Genomic DNA, 17,370 nt, shown 5'->3' with positions numbered 1-17,370 from the left:
GCTCACGGGGGAGCCTGCTTCTATTTCTCCCTCTGCTGTTTCCGCTGCTTGTGCTCTTTCTGTCAAATAAATACAATCTTAAAAAAATAAAAGCGACTATTGATTGCACAGGAGTCGCAGTCTACAATGCATTTTCAAATCAATTTAATTCTGACACAAACACTGTCAGGTAGCGATTCTTGTGATCCCCATTTCATAGATAAGGAAATTGAAGCCTGGAGAAGTGAAGTGATGAGATCAAGGTCGACAAGGAGCTAACAGAGTGAGGCCCCAGACCCAAAGCCCCACCTTCCAGCCCTCTTTCCTCACACCAGGAGTCCTGGGTTCTTCTCCAGCCAGGTCTCGCAGAGGGTGTGGGACTTCAGGCTTTTTTTTTTTTTTTTTTTCTGTTCGACTGCTAACAGAACAGGTGGTTAATCTCTCAAACTCCCTTCCATCGAGGTGGCGACCGCGTCCAACCCCTCGGTGGGCCCCGAACGGCCTGCAGCGTGCCCATCCCAGGGGGCGGGACCGTCCGCGAGAAGCCACGCCCACAGGCAGACCGAGGCCCGCGCCCGCGTCGGGAAATCAGCCGCTTCCCAAGCCTGCCTGCCGGCGCGGGGGCTCCGTGTCCAGCTCGGCCGGCCCCTAAGAGCAGCTCTCCGCAGCACACGGCTCTGCGCCCACCCCCAAAGCCTCGCAACAGGATCCGCGGTCCTACCGCTTTCGCTCAGGCTTCTACGTCCGTGAGCTCCGGTCCCGGCCCTCGACGGCCTTGCGGAGCTCCGAGCCCCTCCGCGGGCTCCTGCCCGGACACGAGGCCCCGCCCCGGCGGCCCCGCCCCGCCCCGCCCCGCGCGTGGCCGCGGCGCCCCTCACCCTGGACCGCTCGCCCTACGCCCCAAGGCCGCAACCCCCCGGGCGCGCGCTGCCCCGCCGCATCCCTCGGGTCCCCGCGCCGCCGCGTGCCCCGGCTCGCCTGCGCCCCGCCCCGCCGCCGCCCCCCGCCGCCAGCCACACCCCGGCGGCCCCGCCCCAGGCTCCACCCCCAGCGGCCCGGGGTAGGGTGGCGGCTGGCCCAGGCGGGCCCCCGCTGCCCTCTGCCCCGGGCGCTCGGTCGGAGCGGGCCGGGCACTGCGGGGCAGGGGAACGCGGCGGCCCGGGGGCTCCGCGGCGAAGATGGCGTCCGGCCGGCGCTCCCCGCGCACCGGGCTGCTGGAGCTCCGCGCCGGGGCCGGTCCGGGGGCGGGCGGCGAGCGCTGGCGGCGGGTGCTGCTCAGCCTGGCGGAGGACGCCCTGACCGTGAGCCCCGCCGACGGCGAGCGCGGCCCGGAGCCCGGCGCCCCGCGGGAGCCGGAGCCCGCGCAGCTCAACGGCGCCGCCGAGCCCGGCGCGGCGCCCCCGCAGCTGCCCGAGGCGCTGCTGCTCCAGCGGCGCCGCGTGACGGTGCGCAAGGCCGACGCGGGCGGGCTGGGCATCAGCATCAAAGGTGGGCGCGGGGGCACCGGGGGCGCGGGGGCGCGGGGGCGCGGGGTCTGCGGGGCCGCCGAGCGCGCCGGGGTCGCGGAGGCCGGCCGAGCGGCGCACGCGGGACGCGGAGTTGGAAGACTTCGGTCCGGGGACGAGGAGGGTGGCTGAGGGACAGAGGGACCGAGGAGGACACGGGGAGCAGCAAGGTCGGAGGCCTCAGTCAGAAGGCACAGGCGGAGGCAGTGGGGGCGCACCAAGGACAGGCGGGTGGCTTCTGTGTGGAAGCATAGAGACGTCAGGGGTTGCGTGGACATCAAGTAGGAGAGGAGCCCGGAGAGCGAGGGATGGAGAGAGGGGATTGAGGCCTGGGAAGCTTCCCTGAGACGCCGCCAAGGTGGCGGGGAGGGGTAAGGCCTGGAGTTGGGAGCACAGGTTTGGAGACTTGGGGAGAGGCACAGGCTGGGCTCACAGACAGGGGTCCAGGAAGGACCCAGAAATCTGAGGACCCAGGACCCCATGTATCTAGGTGGAGAGTCCCGACAACTGGGTTTGAGTTTCCCTGCCTGGCCATCATCACCTTGCGCGGAACTGAGAGTGGGCATAGAGAAATCTCGGCCCCGATACTGAGAGCTTTCTTTAGGATGCAAGCAGGTAGTGTTTGAATCCTGGATCTGTGTGCACTTAGACAAGTCACTTCCCATTTCTGGATTTCAGTTTCTTTGCTATATAATGAGGCTAATGATAGAGTTGTAACAATTCCATGAGAACAGGAGTCTGAAATTTGTACTCTGCCAGCACGCAGTAGATGCCTAGTTAATTATTGCTGTTAGATGAGAGGAAAAATGGAGTCCAGGAGAGACTGCCAAGGCAACTAACCATAGTGCTTAAAATCCCTGTATACTCACAGCAGCTGGGTTCACCATTCCTACCCATCTGCTTCTCAGGGTGCTGTCTGCCTCGGGAAAGGGTGTTGGCTCTTGTATCACCTTGGATATGCACTGTTCTCTCCCTGCTGCTGGGTCCTTTCATTGGTGTCTCCAGACCCTTTGGCCTGGGTGAGGGGGTGGGGATGGTGGTGACTCAGCTACCACCGTGTGCTGGAATGCTGTGTTCCGTACTTAGGATCTATTTTATCCAGGCAACAAGTGGTAAAAAGTGAGGAGCATAATCTCCATTTAGCAGGGGAAGAAACTGAGACTCAGAAAAGGAAAACAGGGATCCCCGATGGCTCAGCGGTTTGGAGCCTGCCTTCGGCCCAGGGTGTGATCCTGGAGTCCCGGGATCAAATCCCACATCAGGCTCCCTGCATGGAGCCTGCTTCTCCCTCTGCCTGTGTCTCTGCGTCTCTTTCTGTGTCTCTCATGAATAAATAAATAAATAAAATCTTAAAAAAAAAAAAAAAAGAAAAAGAGAAGGAAAACAGTCTTCCCAGGATCACACAGTGAATGATTTGAACCTCAATGATCAGGCCTTAAGAGAGTGCTCAGAGGATTTGGTTCTTCCCCATCAAAGGGCAGATTATCAGGCAGCTGACCAAAGGAATCTAAAAGGGAGAAATGGGGAATGCGGAGAGTGGACACCAGTCTTGCCCCTCAACTCCAGAGTGGAATAGGGCAACAGATCAATCCAGAAATTGGACACTCAATGTGTTAAAGCAGAAAGGAATTAATTTTTTTTATTTTTTAAAGATTTTATTTATTTATTCATGAGAGACACAGAGAGAGACAGAGAGAGAGAGAGAGGCAGAGACAGGCAGAGGGAGAAGCAGGCTCCATGCAGGGAGCCCGACGTGGGACTCCATTCCGGGACTCCAGGATCACGCCCTGAGCCAAAGGCAGACACTCAACTGCCGAGCCAAACCCAGGCATCCCAAGCAGAAAGAGAGTTAATATAGAGTTCCATTTTACAGATGGACAAGCTGAGACTTGGAGAGGAGCACAGACTTTCCAAGGTCACATGAAGTTACTCCTTAGCTTCATACTGCCCAGTGGGAGTGAAGGTACTTTTAGGAGAGGTCAGGGGAAGTACTAGCTCCATTCAGTTCTTCATGAATAGAGACTGGGCTCTTGTTGCCATGGTGACCTCCCTTCGAGGGTCCAGCCTGGCTTGAGGTGGCTTGGGATGATCATAGCTTCAAATTGAACTGAATTTCCTAGTTTCATGTGGAGGAGAGCAGATATAAATAGAAACCCACTCCTTTCTAGGCTTTAAGTCCTGTGCCATGCAGTGAGCATACTATTGGGCCTGTATGGGGGCCAGGAGAGGCATTCTAGTCCTACCTTTGCCACCAACTTATTGTGTGACCTTGAAATAATGACCTCCTCTCTATGGGCCACTAGATCCTCATCTTCAGCATTCTGGGATGGACCAGTAATATGATATCTGAGGGCCTAATTTACAGTCAACCATAGGGTTAAGAGCCTGGTTCTGGAGCCAGGAGACCTAGGTTAAAATACTACTTTGCTGCCACCAACTAGCTGGATGACCTTGGGCAAGGAGCTTCTCTCTGCATTTTATTTTTTCTGAGAGGAAACAGCACGCATGTGTGATTGGGATGTCGTGAAGATGCAGTGAGACAACATTGGAAACGTTTAGCACGATGCTTAGCACTTGGTATGTGAAACTAATGCAAACTATTATGACTATTTCATGTTTTATTTTTAAGATTTTTATTTATTTTAAAGATTTTGTTTATTCATGGGAGACACACACAGAGAGGGGCAGAGACACAGGCAGAGGGAGAAGCAGGGTCCATGCAGGGAGCCCCGTGTGGGACTTGATCCCGAGACTCCAGGATCATGCCCTGGGCTGAAGGCAGGTGCTAAACGCTGAGCCACCCAGGTGTCCCTATTTTATGTTTTAAAAGGATATTCAAGATCTCAGCCATAAAGTGATTCAGTAAGTTGTATTAAGTTTTTTTTTTTTTTGCATCAGAGATGCAATCTGGATAGGCTTTTGAAATCTAGACTTTCAGGCCTTGGTTTTCAGCTGGGTCCTGGATTGTAAAACTTTCCAATTGTGAAGAGGTCCTTGGGGGGCCATAGCAATAACTGATTTCTATCTTTACTCCAGATTAAGTGGTATCAGTGGGTTCCCCCGTTGTGGGGAAAATAACTTAAAATATTAAATATTTAAGAAAAAGCTATCGAAGCACTTGTAAGTTACTCAAACACGGGCGAACACCCAAAGCATTTAACCAACGATCCAGTGACCAAACTCCATTAAGAATTTAGAAAATGGAAAGAAAATGAGTGGGAAAAATCAGAGACAGTGAGAAAACATGAGAGACTCCTAACTCTGGGAAACAAACAAGGGGTAGTGGAAGGGGGGTTGGGTGGGGGACTGTGGTGACTGGGTGATAGGCACTGAGGGGGGTACTTGATAGGATGAGCACTGGGTATTATACTATATGTTGGCAAATTGATTCCAATAAAAAATATATACATAAAAAAAATTTAGAAAACGAGGGACACTTGGGTGGTTCAGTGGCTGAGTGTCTGCCTTGGGCTCAGGGTGTGATCCTGGGGTTCTGGGATTGAGTCCCGCATTAGGCCCCCCACAGGGAGCCTGCTTCTTCCTCTGTCTATGTCTCTGCCTCTTTCTGTGTGTTTGTGTCATGAATAAATAAATAAAATAAAATAAAAAAAGAATTTAGAAAATGACTTATTAGTGTTCCAGACTTGTAAGACTCCTTTCTGAGATTCTCTTTACTCTCTCATCCCCGCTTTCCTGGCACTGGGCTGGGCGCCGAGGTAGGCTTTCAGAAATAATTTTGCCTTCGTGGGACTCTTAAGCATTGGAGCATCTGCTTCAGTCTCTTCCTGTTTCTGTGCCCATGCAGGGGGCCGGGAGAACAAGATGCCTATTCTCATTTCCAAGATCTTCAAGGGCCTGGCAGCTGACCAGACTGAGGCCCTCTTCGTGGGAGATGCCATCTTGTCTGTGAATGGGGAGGATCTCTCCTCTGCTACCCATGATGAGGCGGTGCAGGTCTTGAAGAAGACAGGCAAAGAGGTGGTGCTGGAGGGTAAGCACTGGGGACCCTACGGGTGTTCAATTGTCTCCTGCCTCCTCTAGGCCTTAAGTAGCCCCAGTCCAGCAATGGGGACTGAGAGGTGAGCAGGGTTGAAAACAGAAGCTGTACATGGGGACCTGCTTTGACACAGTACAGGGTGGTGGTGGGAGAGCCGGTATAGAGCCAGACAGATCTAGTTTTCATTTTTTCTCCCCCATTCATTAGCTCTGTAGACTTGGACAAGTCATTTCATTTCCCTGAGTTTCAATTTCTTCATCTATAAAACAGGGATGTGGGGGCACCTGGGTGGCTCAGTCGGTTAAGTGTCTGCCTTTGGCTCGGGTCATGATCCCAGGGTCCTGGGATTGAGTCCTGCATTGGGCTCTGCTCAACAGGGAGCCTGCTTCTCCCTCTCCCTCTGCCTGCCACTTCCCATGCTCTCTGAGTCTCTCTTTCTCTGTCAAATAAATAAAGTATTTAAAATAAACAAACAAAAAAACCCAAACAAAACAAAAACCAGGGATGTAACACTTCTATTTTGTTGGGTTGTGTGTTCAGGACAAAAGGTACATGGCAGGATCTGCCACTCAGTGAGTGAATCAGGGAAGGAGAGGGACAGAGACTGGGGAAGGAGCAGCTAATATTCTCTCTTGAGGAAACTGGAGAGTTCCTAGCTCCAGGGACCCTGAAACCCTGAGACCCATCCTCCTGTGGGAGAAGACTTGACCTTTATGTTGCAGAACATCAGATCCTTCCAGCAAGGATCAGAGAGGAGTTTCGATGGGGGGTTTTGTGGTTCTCCTCCACTATGCTCACACTATGTGGTCTTGGACAATACCTTTATCTTCTCTGGGCCTTGGTTTCCCCATCGATTGTGATAGCCTCTTGCTGTGGCTGTCCCTCATCTGCCTTTTGCTATCTCTCTCAGGAGGTTTCTGCTTTGCTCAGCCCTTTCTTCAAACTCCCCTCTGTCAATTCCGGAAGCTGTGGGGGCCCGAGGAATGTGTGTTTGGCTCTAGGCCCAGAACAGGCACAGGGAGATGGCGGGGGCTGATGGAGAATGCCATGGCTAATGTAGCTGCTGAGCTGAGCCCCAGGCCTGGATCCTGATAGATTGCCTTTGTTTCCCCAAACAGGTCTCCAAGAGGCCACAGAAACAAACAGGCTTTGGGTGATCTTTGGTGTGTTATGGCCCTGACCTCAGTTCTCTCTTGGTTTTGTTTTATTTTTTACATTTTTGTGTACCTCTTTAAGTGACACTGGTGCATTTTTAAAATATATACTTAAAAAAAAAGTCAACTCTGTGGTATTGGTCCTTGAAGCTTAAGTATAACAGTCATATTTTAACAGCAAAGTTAAATAACAAGATCACTGAGAGATGATATGGATATAAAAGACTCTCCCCATCCCATGCCTCATTACTTTGATATTTATTGCTGGTAATGCAGTTGAAACTCATCAAAATGTTATATTTTGGTTGACTTGAGAAGATCTTTTAGTTTATGCTGTTTGAAAGTTTAACCTGTAGATGGTAAGATTTCTACTGTAGACACAATTCTAATGCACACTGAGATCCCCCTCATCTTCTCGTCTTTAGGTTGAGAATGTCTATCTGGGTTCTCAGCATGGGTCATTCTGAGAAGACAGCGTCTCTGAGTGTTGAAAGCTTGAGGCTTCTGGTTTCAGGAGCTAACACCCAAGCCTTCTGTATCATTCTTGTACTCCATTCTTTCCTTACTAAGTCAAGAAACATTTATAGACACCTACTATGTACCTGGTGTGCAGAGCACGGGGTCAGAAGCTAAATCAGACCCAGGCCTTCTCCTGAAAGAGCTCATTATCTGGTGGAGGAGAGTCTTGTTCATACAAACTCTTTAAAAATCAGTTTCTAAAATCTGTCTGCTCTGTGATGAATCTCTAGCCTTGGGTAAGACCCTTGCCTTCTCTGGCCCTCAGTCTCCCTATAGGTTGGGATTAGACCAGAGTATTTTTTTTTTTAATTTTTATTTATTTATGATAGTCACAGAGAGAGAGAGAGGCAGAGACACAGGCAGAGGGAGAAGCAGGCTCCATGCACCGGGAGCCTGATGTGGGATTCGATCCCGGGTCTCCAGGATCGCACCCTGGGCCAAAGGCAGGCGCCAAACCGCTGCGCCACCCAGGGATCCCTAGACCAGAGTAGAGATGACCACTAGCTTTCATTTTGAGTGTCATCTTCCCTGGTGGCTACCAGGAGACATGTATTTGGAAGGATTGGGAAGTCTTATCTGAGCTCAGCAGGAAGGAGCTAGAAGTGATTAGCAATGTCTATCATGGATACAGTAAGGACGAGAAGTAACATGTACCATTCCAAGTTGAAGGTCTTTAGCTGTTACATTTTCTGAGACTTTTTCCAGGATAAGATCTTTCCTTGGCAAACTTTGCCCCAGGCCTCCAGCTGGAGCCTGGCCTCTCTCTTACCCAAAATAAGATGTGGCATATAGTAGGCACTCAGTACACATTAGTAACTACCCTCCTGCCCTGTCACATTTATTTAGAATTGGTATTATTTCCTCTTGAAATGTTTGGTAGCATTCTCTAAGGAAGCCATCTTTTTTTTTTTTTTTTTTTTTTTTTTTGGAAGCCATCTTTATAGAAAGGCTTTTAACTGCAATTTTAGTGTTGTTAATAGAGTGATTTTGATGATCTATTTTGTCTTGAATGGGCTTTGTTGGTTTATGTCTTTTTAAGAATTTGTCCATTTCATCTAAGTTGTCAAACTTATTGGCATAAAGTTGTGTAATTTTCCCATATTATTCCTCCCTTTTGGGTGAGAGTGCTCTCTGCTTTCTTTTTCCTCCTCCCTTTATTTATTTATTTATTTATTTATTTATTTATTTAATTTTTTTTATTTATGATAGTCACAGAGAGAGACAGAATGAGAGAGAGAGAGGTAGATACATAGGCAGGGGGAGAAGCAGGCTCCATGCAAGGAGCCTGACGTGGGACTTGATCCCGGGTCTCCAGGATCGCGCCCTGGGCCAAAGGCAGGCGCTAAACCACTGCGCCACCCAGGGATCCCTCCTCCTCCCTTTATACTGCTCTACTCAGTGGGGTTTTTTTCTTAAAGATTTTATTTATTTATTTATGAGAGACACAGAAAGAGAGGCAGAGACATAGGCAGAGGGAGAAGCAGGCTCCTCGCGTGGAGCCTGGTGCAGGACTCAGTCCTAGGATCCTGCGATCACGATCTGAGCCAAAGGCAGATGCTCAACCACTAGCCACCCAGGTGCTCCTCTGCTCAGTGGTTTTGAGGGGAATCTCAGTCTAGTGTGTGTGTGTGGGGGGGGCAGCTGAGCAAAACTGCCAGATTACAGATGTATAATAGGTCCTGAGATGGAGTCTGTCCAGGGATCAGAGGAGGCAGTGGTTACTTCTCTCTGGATAGTCAGGAAAGAATTTCTGGAGATGGGGATGCTGGCACTTTATGAACAATAAGCAGATGTGGGTGTGGGGAGCAGAAGGGCATTCCAGGCAGGGTTGCTGTGTGAGCAAGACCTCAGGGGGATGAAATGACTTGACTTACCTGGGGACCTGCCTGGGAACTAGTTAGTGTTATCTGAGCCGAAGGTGTGAGGAAGGAAGTGGAGAAAAAGGAAAGCCCTCAGAGCCTTGAATGCTAGGCTAAAGGCATTTGGACTTCCTCTGGAGGGAAACAGAGGGCCATTAAAGGGGATTCAGCAGGAGCCACACATAGGCAGATCTGGGTTTTAGCGGCATCAGCCTGGTTCGGAGGGAGGCAGAAACAGAATGGCAGTGTGGAACCTGGGACTGTGAACAGGAAGATGATGGTGGTTTAACCTAAGCAGGCTTGGATAGGAGGAAGAGTCTGGAGGTCGTGGCCTTCTTGCTAGTTTTTCCATCTTTTTCTTAGTTGAAGTCTCTTTTGAGTTGCTCTCCTAGCTCAGCAGGCTTGTGGAAGGATAATTTCACCCAAGACAGCAAAGGGTTTAGGGGGCAGGCATTGGGGTCAAGAGTCTTTGAATTGCAGGGGTGACCTGAGAAGCCTGGAGGATATGAGGGAGCTAGGATGCTGGGATGTGATTGGTCCTTGAGATTTGGAGGAGCTTGTGGAGAAGGTAAGGGTCTGGCAGCTTCTCCAGTCTGGACTCAGGGCTCCTGAGACACTCTCTGGGCCTAGGTTTTGCCTTGGAGCCCAATTACTAGCCACATTGTTCAAAATTCCCCACCCCCAACCTACTCCTAAGCCCTCCTCCACGGGACCATGGAAAAATGGCCTGTCTTTTGGATATGAACCTGGCAGGGCAGCTAGGCATCTTTCCTGAGGGCTGGGGCTTAATGGGTACAGAGCCCCCGCAGAGCATCCTAGAAAGACAGATGTTACTAGCAAACTCTGGGTGCCAACCCTATACTTCCCTGACCTAAGTCAGGAGTTCATTTGGACTTCGGTAACCCTAGCCTGCCTTCTAGACCTTGCCTCTGGTAGGTCAGGGGTTTGCACAAATGTTTTCAGCTTGTTCTCAGCCACAGGGCTGTGTTTGTGATCAAAGTCTGGGCCCAAGCTGGCAGCCAACACGCCTCTGTCTGCTGCTTAGAGAGGCCCATTGTGTGCACAGACCTGGAGCCAGGGCTAGCCTGGGCCTTTGGAGACCAGGCCTGGGAGAAAAGGGAGAGACAGCCAAATGCTGTCTCCCTCACTACCCTCATTGTGGCTGGCAAGACAGGGACAGAAGTGAGCCTGAGATACATTTGGAAAAAATGCTAAAAGACAGGGGTACCTGGCTGGCTCAGATGGTAGAGCATGCCACTCTTCTTTGTTTGTTTGTTTTTATTTATTTAATTTTTTTTTATTTTTTTATTTTTTTGTGTGTGTGTTTTTTTTTGTTTTTAAAGATTTATTTATTTGAGAGAGGGGGAAAGAGAGTGAGAGAGGTAGAGACGGAGAGTGTGTAAGTGGGGACAGGGGCAGAAGGAGAGAGTCTTTTTTTTTTTTTTTAAGATTTTGTTTATTTATTCATGAGAGACACACAGAGAGAGGCACAGACAGGAGAAACAGGCTCCATGCAAGGAGCCCAATATGGGACTCGATCCCAGAACTCTGGGATCATGCCCTGAGCCGAAGGCAGACACTCAACCACTGAGCTACTGAGGCGTCCTGAGAGAGAGTCTTAAGTAGACTCCATACTGAGCGTGGAGTCCGACACAGGGCTTGATCCCATAAACCTGAGATCATGACCTGAGCCAAAATCAAGAGTCTGACGCTTGACTGACTGAGCCACCCAGATACCCATGCGTGTGACTCTTGATCTCGAGGTTGTGAGTTCGAGCCCTGCATTGGGTGTAGAGATTACTTTAAAAATAAAATCTTGGGCAGCCCAGGTGGCACAGCGGTTTACCGTGGCATGCAGCCCAGGGCGTGATCCTGGAGACCCTGGATCGAGTCCCACATCAGGCTTCCTGCATGGAGCCTGCTTCTCCCTCTGCCTGTGTCTCTGCTTCTCTCTCTCTCTCTGCATCTCTATGAATAAATAAATAAAATGTTAAAAAAAATAATAAAAGGGGCAGCCCCGATGGTGCAGTGGTTTAGCACCATCGGCTGCCTGGGGTGTGATCCTGGAGACCCGGGATCGAGTCCCACGTCGGGCTCCCTGCATGGAGCCTGCTTCTCCCTCTGCCTCTCTCTCTCTGTGTCTATGAATAAATAAATAAAATCTTTTTAAAAATTTATTTATGATAGTCACAGAGAGAGAGAGAGAAAGAGAGAGAGAGAGAGAGGCAGAGATACAGGCAGAGGGAGAAGCAGGCTCCATGCACCGGGAGCCCGACGTGGGACTCGATCCTGGGTCCCCAGGATCGCGCCCTGGGCCACAGGCAGGCGCCAAACTGCTGCGCCACCCAGGGATCCCAATAAATAAAATCTTTAAAAAATAAAAATAAAAATAAAATATATTTTTTTAAAAAAGATTTTATTTATTTATTCATAGAGATGCAGAGAGAGAGAGAGAGAGAGAGGGGCAGAGGGAGAAGCAGGCTCCACGCAGAGAGCCTGACGTGGGACTCGATCCCGAGGCTTCAGGATCACGCCCTGGGCTGCAGGTGGCGCTAAACCGCTGCGCCACCGGGGCTGCCCTAAAATCTTAAAAAAATACTAAAGGATAGTAAAAACTAAAGTCAGTTTCAATACTTTGTACAAAGTAGGGAAGGTACATCCTACATAAAGATCAAACTTTTATTAAAAATAATTTTTTTTGGGGGGATCCCTGGGTGGCGCAGCGGTTTGGCGCCTGCCTTTGGCCCAGGGCGTGATCCTGGAGACCCGGGATCGAATCCCACGTTGGGCTCCCAGTGCATGGAGCCTGCTTCTCCCTCTGCCTATGTCTCTGCCTCTCTCTCTCTCTCTCTCTGTGTGACTATCATAAATAAATAAAAAATTAAAAAAATTTTTTTTAAATATATATATATTTTTTGACAGAGAGAGAGCACAAGCAGGGGGAGCAGCAGGCAGAGGGAGAGGGAAAAGCAGGCTCTCTGCTGAGCAGGGACCCTGATGCAGGATTGACTGAGCCACCCAGGTACCTCAAGATCAAGCTTTTAGAAGATAACAGGCATAGAATAGCATGCCTATAAGTATTCTTGATAAAAGACAGTATAGAGTGGGGCACCTGGGTAGCTCAGTCAGTTGAGTGTCTGACTCTTGGTTTCAGCTCAGGTCAGATCTCAGGGTCCTGGGATTGAGCTCTGTATCAGGTTCTGCGCTCAGTGATGTACTTGTGGATTCTCTCTCTTCCTCTCCCTCTGCCCCTCTCCCCTGCTCATGCTCTCTCCCTCTGTCTCTCAAATAAATAAATAAAATCTTAAAAAAAAAAGGTAGTATAGAATGATAAGAATTGCCATAATCCCTGTTTTACAGACAAGGTAACCAAGGTTTATTGAGAAGAAATAACTTTCTTCAGGTCATATGGCTGATAAATGGACAGAATTCAAACCGAGGTCTGTTTGGTTACAGAGAGCACTATTACTTCAGCTTTGGGTAGTACCTACCTTGCATGGTTATTTGCGAGATTTTTTTTTTTTTAAGATTTTATTTACTTATTCATGAGAGTCGGAGAGAGAGAGAGAGAGAGAGGCAGAGACACAGGCAGAGGAAGAAGCAAGCTCCATGCAGGGAGCCTGATGTGGGACTCGATCCCGGGACTCCAGGATCACGCCCTGGGCTGAAGGCAGGTGCTTAACCGTTGAGCCACCCAGGGATCCCCTATTTGCGAAATTAAAAAATAAAACACACCAAGGCAGTGCTCATTGAGCACTCAATTACTCAGTTGGTTTGCTCTCTTTAAGGATGGGACAGTGCATTTGAAATGCCTGGCACAATTTCTTTCATGTGTCATCATTCATGAGTATCAGCCTCTCTCATCCTTACGTCAGCAGCAGGTGGTCAGTTTTGGTTCCTCCAGCAAACTCAAAGGTCTTTCAGGGCAAAACTCTTGTGCAGTTTGTCTCAGAGGCCTACCCCTGGCTCTGAGCCCAGAAGAGCACATTAGCTCTTGGTCAGTAGGGATTGATCCCTGGGGTACATCTCTGGCCCTTTCTACTTCACCTTGGCCTTGTCAATTGCGGTTGACTTTCCTAAATACTTAGGATGGGCTCAAGGCTCAAGCTGGGCTTGACTAAGTCTGGAGAGTATCCTTTATGAGTCCTTGGAACTCCTGCTGGCTCCTCCCCTGGGAGATGGGCACTGCTAGATGTCCTGCCCAAAATTTGGCTTGATGTATCACTATTGTCAAAAGAGGGATGTAAGTAATGGATGCAGCTAATATGAAGGCACCGGGCCTGGCTTAGCCAAGTGATGCTGTGCCCCTGAGGCATCTGAGGGACTTCTGACCTGGGAACCAAGTCAAAAATGGAGCCTCCAGCCACTCCTCCCATGGCCACAAAGACCTGTTCTTTTAATCATTGTTCTCAGGGAAACACTTATTTGGCTACACAAACACACACACACACACACCCATACACATGCATACATGGCTTTGGGCCATGTGACTCCCTGTAGATAAAGCCTGGCTTAATCTAGGCCTGGCCTATTCCCTGGATTGTGATGAAAATGCCTGTGGGGCTCTGGAGACAGGTTCTGGCCTCAATTAGCTGTGTGACCCTGGCTGCTGATGGTGGTGGAAATAATGACGATAATGATCATGATGGTACTGTCTGCCGTTTATTGAGGACCTATAATGTGCTAGGTACTGTGCCAAGTGCCTTCCATATGTTTTCTCACCGATTCCTCAAAAGTGCATCTACGGGGACACCTGGGTGGCTTAGCAGTTTAGCATCTGCCTTTGGCTCAGGGAGTGATCCTGGGGTCTGGGATTGAGTCCTGCATTGAGTCCTCTCTGTGTGTGTTTCTCATGAATAAATAAATAAATAAATCTTAAAAAAATAGTTACGATGCATTGCAAGGCATGTCACCCCTGTCAGACTATTTATTCAATGTATTTAACTATTATGTAAGGACACGATCCTTCTCATTGAATTGTTGCAGTTAGGTGAAGATGTGTTTGTGAGAGTCAAGTTTGGTGCTTGGTCTTTGGTGAGCTCTCAGTAAGCGTGACTTTCTCCCAGTACTAAGGGAGCCCTTTGCTTATCAAGGTGATGAGAGCTTCATCTCTGGATCCTCTCTTATATGGTTTGCAATATATATATGTATATATATATATACACACATATGTATATTTTAACAATTTTTATTTAAATTCAGTTAAAAAAAATAAATTCAGTTTAGTTAACATATGTGTATTATTAGTTTCAGAGGTACAGTTTAGTGATTCATCAGTTGCAACACCCTTGTGGGGGTAGCCCAGGTGGCTCAGCGGTTAAGCGCTGCCTTCATCCCAGGGTGTGATCCTGGAGATCTGGGATCGAGTCCTACGTCGGGCTCCCTGCATGGAGCCTGCTTCTCCCTCTGCCTGTGTCTCTGCCTCTCTCTCTCTGTATCTCTCATGAATAAATAAATAAAATCTAAAACAAAACAAAACAAAAAAACAACCCATGTGATGGTATATTTTTGAAAGTAAAGTAGATTTTTAAAAACATGTAAAAAGTAATATACACTTCAAAAAAACCCCAGGAGAATGTAAAGCAATTTTCTTCTTCTTCTTCTTCTTTTTTTTTTACATTTATTTATTGATGAGAGAGAGAGAGCGTGAGCACATGAGTGGGGGAGGGAAGGGCAGAGGGAGAAGCAGACCCCCTGCTAAACAGGGAGACAGATGCGGGACTTGATCCCAGGACCCTGGGATCATGCCTTGAGCCAAAGGCAGATGCTCAACCACTGAGCCACCCAGGCGTCCCAGGGAGCTCACATTTTGTATTCAGCAGCCCCTACCCATGGACATTCAAGCCTGAGTTAAAGTCAGACACTTAACTGAGCCACCCAGGCACCCCAGTTATCTTCTTAGAGAGATAACTACAGTTGATATTTTCACAGTTTCAGAAAGTTTCTGTATTTGTTTTTATCATTTAACAAGTTGAGGACATATTTCCAATATGGACAATACTTGGACAGGACAATACTTGTAGTTCTGTCTCATTCTTTTTAATGGTTGCCTATTATCCCATTATTGGGATTCATATATTCATTTAACAAGTATTTACTAAACCCTTGCTCTGTGCCATGACTTGATGTAGGCACCAGGGATATACCCATGAGTAAGATAGAATGGTCTGCCAGTTAGGAACCTTGCATTTTTAAAAAATTTTTTTTTCTTTTATTTATTATTTATGATAGTCACACAGAGAGAGAGAGAGGCAGAGACATAGGCAGAGGGAGAAGCAGGCTCCATGCACCAGGAGCCCGATGTGGGATTAGATCCCCAGTCTCCAGGATCGCGCCCTGGGCCAAAGGCAGGTGCCAAACCGCTGTGCCACCCAGGGATCCCAACCTCGCATTTTTTAAAAAAAAGATTTTATTTATTTATTCATGAGAGAGAGACAGAGAGAGAGAGGCAGAGACATAGGCAGAGGGAGAAGCAGGCTCCATGCAGGGAGCCCGACATGGGACTCGATTCTGGGTCTCCAGGATCACACCCTGGGCTAAAGGCAGCGCCAAACCGCTGAGCCACCCGGGCTGCCCGAAGCTCACATTTTGTATTCAGCAGCCCCTACTCGTGGACATTCAAGTTGTTCTTAGCCTGTTGCACCAGAGACAATGGTGCTGTGAACCCTTGGTTCACCTGTGAGCATTTATCTGAAGAAGGGTTCCTACAAAGAGTGTTAGGTCAAAAGGCTCACATGGCTTTAGGATCTTAAGAGATGGTGTCGCCTATACTGCACAGGTGTGATAAGGTGAGGTTGTTATGCCAGGACCTTAAAGATGGGCAACCTGGGCCTAAGTTTTCACCATACTATACTCAGAGCTGTGTGCATCAGTGCCCAACATAGAGGCAAGGAAAATGAGGCTCAGAGAGACCTTGGGATTTGCCAAGGCCAGATAGCAGGTGAGAGGGCCTAGACTGAAATCTATCACTGCTTCCTGTGCCTGTCTCCTTAAGCAGTCTTACTAAGAACAGCAACAGAAATAATAACCACACTGCAGTTTACTGAAGACTTAGTCTATGCTAGGCAGGGCAAAGTGCTTTACAGATATTGAGTCTCAGTACCCTGAGAAATGGATATATTTTACTCTCATTATAAAGATGAAGAAATTGGAACGTCTGGATGGCTCAATCAGTTAAACAGTCAATTCTTGATTTTGGCTCAGGTCATGATCTCAGGGTCGTGGGATCGAGGATCGAGTCCTGTGTTAGGCTCCATATGCTGAGCACAGAGTCTGCTTGAGATTTTCTCTGTCTCCTCTCCCTCTGTCCCTCCCCAGTCCCCCTGCTCACATGCAATCTCTCTCTCTAATAGAATAAAATAAATAAAATAAAATAAAATAAAAAATTTAAAAACGAAGTAGAAGGTCACAGAAGTCATTTCACTTGTCCAAGGTCACAGAGCAAAGAAGTTAAACTCAAACCTGTCTCACTTCAGAGCCCACATTCAGTGTTTTCTCTCCAGGCTGAGAAGCCCCAGGCCTATGTTTGTTCATTTAACAAATTTCATACCTACTTATCAGTACTGGTACTGGTACTATATGTGAGGTACTATGCTAGATTCTGAGATACCCTAGTGAATAAGAAAACAGGTCCCTGCTCTCATGGAGCTGACATTTTGGCTGGAGGAGAGGCTATAGCCTAGTAAACAAGTGGATAGACCTTGTAATTTTGGGCAGGGGAAAGTAAGTGACCACCCACTCAACAGACAAGGAACAGTTTGAGCTTGGAGGACAGGCTTCATTCAAGACTCAAACTTAGGAAGTTCAGCTACAAACATTTATTGAGCACTGGGATGAGTACTGGGGATACTGTGTTGAGCCAAAGCAGATGTATCCCCTTCTCTCTGCAGCACATGTGTTCCCTCCTAAGTGTACTGGGCTGGGTGAATGGTCCTGCCCTGTTTCAGTTCCTTGTATTTCTGGTGGAATCTATTTCCTGGATCCTTGCAGCCAGGGCTGGGTCCTGTCTCTTTTTGGCCGAACTGGAGGGGACCTGGAGCCTCTGGAAGGGGCAGGGTATCCTATGTCTGTGTGTCTTAGCTTCCCTGTGGAGGAAGGGCCCATATGTCTCTGCTTCACTAGGCTCCTGGGTCAGGGGCTTGGCTGGGGAGGGTGTGGATAACCAGCTGGGCTTATCTTTGGAGTCTTAAGAATGCTGACCACAGGGCCATCAGCTCTCAGGCCACTGCCTTTGGATAGCCCCACCCTGCCTGGTCAGGTGACTCAGACAGAAATCAGAGCAGGGAGGAGGCCTCAGAGCTGGGCTATTTATGGCCACGCTCTGGGGCCCCCTGGCCCCCACCCACACTCTGGGCAAG

General features: G+C 48.9%; 1 protein-coding gene across 5 annotated transcripts in view; it reads left to right on the top strand.

The window, feature by feature from the left end:
* Positions 1-1,142: 1,142 nt before the first annotated feature.
* SNTA1 (syntrophin alpha 1) overlaps positions 1,143-17,370 on the top strand; it is a 32,075-nt gene continuing 15,847 nt past the window's right edge. For 4 of the 5 annotated variants that reach the window (XM_025469743.3, XM_035705710.2, XM_049100530.1 and 1 more), the window contains exons 1-2: positions 1,143-1,467; positions 5,290-5,475. In XM_025469743.3, the coding sequence (XP_025325528.1) occupies positions 1,158-1,467; positions 5,290-5,475 (496 nt within the window). In that variant the 5' untranslated portion in view covers positions 1,143-1,157. Of the gene's footprint in view, positions 1,468-3,370; positions 4,062-5,289; positions 5,476-17,370 lie in introns of those variants that run through there. The other variant, XM_035705711.2, reaches the window with a different exon arrangement.

This window comes from Canis lupus, chromosome 24 (genome assembly GCF_003254725.2).
Source record: "Canis lupus dingo isolate Sandy chromosome 24, ASM325472v2, whole genome shotgun sequence".
In the NCBI taxonomy this organism is placed as follows: Eukaryota; Metazoa; Chordata; class Mammalia; order Carnivora; family Canidae; genus Canis; species Canis lupus.
The sequence above is the reverse complement of the archived record's forward strand: the minus strand, read 5'-3'. Positions and strand labels throughout refer to the sequence as shown.